Source organism: Microtus ochrogaster, chromosome 7, assembly GCF_000317375.1.
Source record: "Microtus ochrogaster isolate Prairie Vole_2 chromosome 7, MicOch1.0, whole genome shotgun sequence".
Classification (NCBI taxonomy): domain Eukaryota; kingdom Metazoa; phylum Chordata; class Mammalia; order Rodentia; family Cricetidae; genus Microtus; species Microtus ochrogaster.
This window is the reverse complement of record NC_022014.1, coordinates 64,270,394-64,278,014: the sequence shown is the minus strand read 5'-3', so window position 1 is coordinate 64,278,014 and position 7,621 is coordinate 64,270,394. Positions and strand designations below refer to the sequence as shown.

General features: G+C 42.2%; 1 protein-coding gene across 2 annotated transcripts; it reads right to left on the bottom strand.

Annotated features, from left to right (window-relative positions):
- Positions 1-223: 223 nt before the first annotated feature.
- On the bottom strand, positions 224-7,127 carry Srsf1 (serine and arginine rich splicing factor 1). 2 transcript variants are annotated; one of them, XR_001228986.2, is made up of 5 exons: positions 6,131-7,127; positions 5,498-5,682; positions 4,941-5,113; positions 4,058-4,740; positions 224-3,192 (listed from the first exon to the last, which is right to left on the bottom strand). XR_001228986.2 is itself a non-coding variant. In XM_005350504.3 (4 exons), exons 1-4 carry the CDS (start codon positions 6,322-6,324, stop codon positions 4,546-4,548), a joined length of 747 nt encoding a protein of 248 aa, XP_005350561.1. In that variant the 5' UTR covers positions 6,325-7,127; the 3' UTR covers positions 224-4,545. The 2 variants fall into 2 exon arrangements, 1 of the variants encoding a protein (XP_005350561.1); XM_005350504.3 differs by having other exon boundaries at positions 224-4,740.
- Positions 7,128-7,621: the final 494 nt, after the last annotated feature.

The window sequence follows — 7,621 nt, the reverse complement described above, 5'->3', positions numbered from 1 at the left end:
AATACAAAAAACTTAGACCAACCAAAAAAAAAAAAAAAAAAAACCCCTCTGGAACCTAAATACCCACCCTTAGGAGTACTGTACTACATACATACTGGGTGGCTGAATATTCCCTTCCACGGAGTAAAACAGTCTGCTAGTGTTAACTATATAGTAAGATGTGGGTGACACCTTTTCCTCTATACCTGGTTCAGTCTAAAAGGATGGAGAACTTAAATCTCAATAAGGGTTTCAAAGTAACAGCCTTTTATTCACTCCCAAAATTACATACAGCAGCGTTAATCCTCCACAATACTAGTACAATTCTACATTCAACTCCTTGCCCACCCAGGAGAGATGTATTTGAGTTTCACGGTTTTCACACTTTACATGAAGCTTTTATCCATATACCTTATATAAACACCTTCAACAAGTCTAAGCAACTTTGTAACGAAGTTACACTAGTATTTCTGCTGGCAAACTCATTAGTGACACTAATTATACAATGAAGGTATCATTCTGGCCAGATTTTTACATTCAATTGGCTCGACAAAAACAATCCCTAGTACTCATGGTTTTTAAGATTTCAGAATTGTGGATTGTCAATCTTCAAAAAATGATAGAAATAAGCCAAAACTGCTTGTTACAACAGAACTCAGTCTAATACTTTCTCTCCTTTTAATACTAAATACATATATTTTATTTCATTTGTAAATTTAACTACAAGTTTCATATACAAAGCAAAAAGGCAAACACCAAGAATTGACCTTGACCACAGGAAGCTGAAAATAGCACCAACCCTACAAAACCATGTTCATAGACAAAACTAAGAAAAGCTGATCTTAGAATTTATCACATTCAACTCCAGAATTAAGATGGGAGGATATATAAACATTCAAAATTACTAAAAAGCTGGGAGGGGGACCATTCCAAGAGAAAATTATTCATTCCAAACTTTAGTTCTTAAAATTTAGACCCCAAACTAGGTATCAAAATGTCTTACCTTTGTCTCCAGTAGGATGAGCTGAACAGCAAGCTGGGTTATTCAACCAGATGTTATGCAAAGTACTTGCTTAAAGAGATTTAAGTGCTTTCTTGGTTAGAAAAACTAATCATAGGGTCCCTACAATATCCTAAGGGAACAGAGAAGGGGAAGGGGTGGAAATCAAGGTAGTATTTTTATTTCCAAAATGGCATAAATTGTCAGTATGGGTATAGGTCTATTTCTTAAGACTTAAAACTTACTGTACTTTTCAAACACTGCTCTCTAGTGTTCAAACCCAAGACATACATAGTCTTATAAACGCAAAAAATACTTTTTATTCATTTCAATCTAGGGCTGAACTACTTAAAATAGATAAGCTTCATTTAATAGAGGCCATTTCTTGGTCCTGTTTCCAAAGCACTCAAAACAACCAATTTGCTTGTATTGAGCTCATATTTGCCTTTCAAAATTATTTTAGTAAACTGGGCATAGTAGTTCATTCTTAATTCAGGAGTTTGGTAGATTGCTTTGGAGTGGGAGCCCAGCCTGGGCTACATACTGAATTCTAGGAAAGTCTGGACCAAAGCAAAGCCACACAAAGAAAAAAAACAGAATCCACCATTTGAGAACTTTCCTGATCATACAATGTACTTAAAAACATATTCACATTTAAATTTTTAATCATATTTATGCTAATTCTTTAGGATTATTTTCAAAAGCAAATTTATGCTTAGTTATGTTTTAAATTCTCTTAACTACAGTTACTTAACCTTAATGAGTCTACACTAAAGTGAAATCCTGGTTTTGAACTTAGTTTATCTATCACTTTCTTTTCCAGGACAGTCTTTAAAAATGTGTAAGTTGTGTGACCTTATGCAAATTTCTTGAAGCCTATGTCTTTCATATTAAAATTCCAGTCTCCCCTAAATTTTCTTATACCTGACTAACCTTAAATTCAGCCAGCAACCCAAAGGAAAAGTTAAAAATCTAGCTTCTTCCGTTAGCATACTGAAGAGTGATTTGTTCATTCTAACTATAAGGAAATCAAAAGCTTGGGATTTTAAATAAAAGTACCATACTCCACTCCAAGCAAGATGAAGATTCAGCTTTACAGGAGCTAACAGAGATATAACACTAAACTAAGATATAATTGCTGACTTAATACAGATCACTAAGTTTGGGGACAGAATACTCTTTATGGCTGAAAAGCTTTACAAGCATATTGATTCACCCTATAAGCAGTTAATATGTCAGCATACCGTCCACAACTCAAAAAGATCAGTGCTGCTTTCTATTACCCCTGCTGATGTTCCTAATGAATTTGAGTGTCACCAAAGATTTCAAAAGCTACCTTCAACATCAAAACTTACTAGCCATCAACCAATTTTGTACAAAAACCTATTTTGTCTAAAGTATTAACAAAATAAACAGTACCTATAAGTTCTTAATCATACTTTAGCAAAATATGAAAGCTTAATTTCCAGACTATTAACCCCTACATAAGTGTACTACATACATGACTGCCTCACACTCAGTTTATTATCCCCTTAAGACTTCCACAACAGTAAGAGACAGTTATTATCGTTTATTAGATTAATATCTTTAATTACTAACAACACATAAACAAGTCAGAATTTATCAATTTAAAGAAATAGCCGATACACTAGTTACCCAGCAAAATTTTACATGAAGAGGAAAAAGGACAACCATGCATCGTTTTTTAAAAAATGTTTATTTTTCAAAGAAAAACGGCAATAGCCAATTGGAAACCTACTTATTCTTTCAACTCCAATATTGTTTTCTTTAAATTTAGAAGTGACTTACTGATTTACTATTTTAAACAAACCCCCCCTTTCCCCTTTAAATGTTTACCATCTACTCGTGCTGAATCCTTCCAAGGAGATTGCTCCAGCGTTTATCTCCAGGTCCTCGCTTTGCTCCTTTTACCAAAAAATGCAAAACACAATTCCATCGTGCATCTTAAGGGCTCCAATCGTCAAAAATAGGAAAAAAACTCTTTGGAATAGCCAATTAAGTTGAATGAAAAAAAAATCCACACGAATGCGGTTTGGTTGGGGCAGGAAGGAATCCACTCCTATGTTCCTGGTAATCTGATCCCGCTCCATGAATCCTGGTAATTCATCCTCCCTATCCTATCCACATTATGATTTGAATCCAATGATCCAGCTCCAAGGATTGGGATCCAGTGATCCCTCTCCAATCCAAACCTTTATAACCAGCAAAACCAAAAAAGAGGAGGCAAAATGTTAGATACTGTAATCAAAAAAGGTTTCTGGGGAATGATGAGTTATGTTTGTTATCAGTTTAACAGATGTACATCAATAACTATCAAATTCCCCAAAACAAGTTTCTGTATGGTGTTTAGATAAATTTTAGAAACTTAATCATTACAGAGACTAACTGGAAGAAGCACTTTATATTTACACTTCAACTGATAATGCCAACACTTGTTACTGTACAGGTATCACGTTTTGTGGTTGCAAAGTTATGTAATTGAAGTTTACTGGTATTGCTACCCACCTAAGACTAAACTAAATCTATTGCTCCCGTCTGCAATTTAGCTTGTAAATTAAAATGTTTTAAACATGAGTCAATTATGAATAGTAAAAGGGAAGGCGAGACTTAAAGTACTCCCAACTAGATTATCTACACTAATACGTTGAAATTCTATATTCTGCTGTCATTTTGTCTTTATAAAATGAAATAATAAGGCTCTATCAGTCACACAGAGGACATGCAGATTTAGCAGTATTGATATTATACTCTTTTTGGAAATAGACACCCTGTACCCACATGGACACCAACAGCAGGCCACACATTAACAGTTGGAACTAAGCACTGACAAATTAGCCATTCTTCCCACATTAGTCCCTAGTAAAACAAAAAGGGGGGAAGGGAGCAAATAATTGTTACAAAATGGGCAATTTTGCCACAATTGCCAAGGTTTAAAAAGCAAAGCAATTGTAGCTAGAAATAACCGCATAAGATGTTGATAAAAATTTTAACCCTCGTCTTTTAGTATAAGGTCAATACTGCCAATTTCATCTGTGACAATAGCACTTGGAGTCATACCATTGCCTCCATTATTGATCTGATCCTCCTCAATCCTCCTTTTGACAATCCTAAAATGATTGAAATGTGCTCCACAATCCTTAATCCAAAGCATTCTTAATCCATCTCTTCAGATATGTCTACAGAAAGACACATGAAAAGCAAGATAAACATAAGAACTTCCCCAAGTAAGATAACCACAAACACCCCCAACATCCCATTTCACACAAACCAGAGCAGAATAGACATTTACACAATATCACAGTCTGAAGAGCATGGAAATTAACTAAATTTAAACAATCCTGTCTATGACATCACTTAAAATACAATTTACCAAGACATGAGGGGAATGTAGATGTTAGGAGCAAGGGGATATTACATAAGAATGCAATTCAACACTTTAGCCCATTCTGAACAAAACAGTTTGAATTAAAAAAAAATGAAAAGATTGTACTGAGTAAAGGAAAACTGTATACAACATGGGTTCTACAAAAAGTGTCACCAATCATCTATGTACGAGAGCGAGATCTGCTATGACGGGGAGAATAGCGTGGTGATCCTCTGCTTCTCCTTGGGGAGTAACTGCGACTCCTGCTGTTGCTTCTGCTACGGCTTCTGCTACGACTACGGCTTCGAGATCGAGATCTTCCATAACTTGGACTTCTGGGCCCATCAACTTTAACCCGGATGTAGGCAGTTTCTCCCTATTGGATAGACAGAACTTTCCATTGAAAGATCTAAGCTTTCACCTGTCTTCAGACATGCTGAATGAATACAAAGACAGACAGACCAGGTCTCTGGTAATTTATTTGGACGCCCTCGCCTGTATCCTTACCTTCAAATTCCACTGTTAAGAACACTGTATCCAATTCTGGTCAAAGAAAAGAATAAGTGTATAACCTACCTCATGAGATCTAAACTTAGTGTTATCCAGTTTTCGAACTGCATACGTCATATCTTCTTTCCGTACAAACTCCACGACACCAGTGCCATCTCGGTAAACATCAGCATAACATACATCACCTGCTTCACGCATGTGATCCTTTAAGTCCTGCCAGCTTCCACTCGGAGGCAGTCCTGCAAAAGTGATTTCCCCCCACTTAATGAGAATTACCCTGCTCCACGCTAACTGTATTAATGTCCATCACAGCAAAGATTATTTTAAAATACTTAATGAGTGTACTTAAGTGTTTCCACGTAAAGAGCTGGTAAGAGTCTGAGATCCAGAGTCCAAACTTATTTGTAAAGGATCTTCATAGGCTAGTACTGCAACCTAATTTGGGTAAATCACCACCACAGTAATCTTTATTTACTAAATTCACCCCCAAGACCGAAAGCCGTTTTAAGAGTCCGGGTAAAAGGAAAAGAAGGAAAGGAAAACAAAAACCCAAACACCAAAACTTGTAGTTGTCAGACCAGTCTCGAGGGAAGAATTTTTTAACCCCCATGGAGTCCACTCACCAGAGACAACCACTCTGTTCTCCGAGCGCCTGGATGGCGGGCCATAGCGGCCTCTCGGAGCTCCGCCGCCTCCACCCCCGCCGCCGCCTCGGCCAGTCCCGCGGCCGCTTCGAGGGAACTCTACCCGCAGACGGTAGCCGTCGTAATCGTAGCCGTCGCGCCCGTACACCGCATCTTCCGCGTCTCTGCGTGAGCACAGAAGGCGAAGGGGATGAGGAGGAGGAGGAGAGGGACCGGCGCCGCCAAGCTCCAGGAGCTCGGGGAAGCCGCGGGGGACCGGCGCACATGCGCACCCCAGACGGCGCCGGAGCCCACATGCGCTGCATAATAGGGCCGGCCCCTCCCCCACCCAGAACCACGCCGGGCAGACTCCCGACCACCACGCCAGCCCTCAGCGCCTCAGTTTCCCGCTCCGGGGGCTGCGCATGGGCTCTGGGGACGTCCGAGGCGGCCGGCCACCGGAGACAGCACGCCGACTCGGCTCCTTGCTCGACTCCTGCAGGGGCGATAGCGCCTCGCTCCCGGCCTCGGAGCCCCTCCTCTCCCCCCCACCCCCATAATGTGAAGGCCTCGAAAGCCTTGCCCAACTACTCCAGCTATGTCCTCAAGGCCGCAAGCCCCACGCTGCCTCACCGCGGGTCCTCGAACTCAACGAAGGCGAAGGGCGGTCCCCCGCGGCGGTTCTTCAGGTCGATGTCGCGGATGGCGCCGTATTTGTAAAACACGTCCTCAATGTCCTTGGTTCGGATGTCTGGAGGTAGGTTACCCACGTAGATGCGGCAGTCGTTGTTCCCCGCCGGGCCACGAATCACACCACCTCCTGACATGGCGGCGACGAAAAAGCGCGGACTCGAGAAGAGGCCTTCCCACCAAGCCTAGCGTACGGCCGAGCGAGCCCTGAGCGGCACCACGTCTCCCGCGGCCCGTCCAAAATGGCGCCTTTATCAGCTCGGCGCACTGATATGGGGGGGAGGGGGAGAGGAAGAGAAGCCGGAGGAAACTGCGCGTCCGTCGCAGTACGCACGCGCACGGGCGTAACGGGTGCTGAGAAGTACGCTCGCGCAAGCGCGACGTCACCCTCCGCACGGAGGGGAAAAAGTCCCTCGCGTTCCCGGCTGGCGGAACGATCGGTTCGCGAGGCGGCCAGACGTTTGGTAAAATTTACATACTGCGGAGGAAGGGGCTGTTAATCCCTTTTGAGTCGAGGATAACCGGGCTCCTCAGGAGGAAACCGGCTTTGAAAGCAGCTCGGCGCTTTGAAAGGATTTGATGAAACCTAGCCTGCAGCCGAGTCCCGCCATGCTCCGCGGTGCTAACGGCCTTTGGCGGGAAAGGCGCCGGGGGCGGAGCCAGATGATGCTGAGCTGTTGCTCCGGAAACCTGGCCATCCTCGGCGCTTCGGCTTGGTTGGCGGAGTGGCAGGTGATTGGTTTCAGAGCTCGGGCGGAGCTGTTGTCTGGTGTTTCTGCGAATCTGCGGTGGGCTGCGTTTTAGACTGTTAGGAAAGTGTCTAGGCGGATCCTTTCCAGCTTTCCGATTGAACCCTGCCTTCGGTGTTTCTCTTCCTCCTTTCAAAGGATGAGAAAGAAAATGTAGTAAAATATATGCAAGGACCGTAACTACTAGAGACAACGGTTACATCTCAGGTCCGAGATCCGGCTTCTGTGCTAGACTAGGGAGTTAAGAACTTTTTTGCATTTTGTCAGAAATCAGGATGTTTATATTGGATACCACGATTTTGTTTCTTTGTTTTGTAATCACTGGAATGGAATTTAGGGCCTTTTGTGTGAAATCATACAGGTTTTCAATGTTGTTAATGAATTCGAATTGGAATAAAAGCAAAACCAAGCAGAACTTGTTAACTTGTGATTTCAATTTCATCACTCCGGAAACTGAGACAGGAGGATCCGTGTTAGCCTATGATACACAATTCCAGGTCAGCTGGGGCCATGCAGGGAAACCCTTTAGATTAAAAAATTGGAAAAAATAAAGCCAAAGACTTTTTTGTTGTTCTCTCTCTCTCTGTGTGTGTGTGTGTGTGTGTGTGTGTGTGTGTGTGTGTGTGTGTGTGTGTGTGGTTTTGTTTTACGACGCAGGATTTCTCTCTGTAGCCCTGGCTGTCTT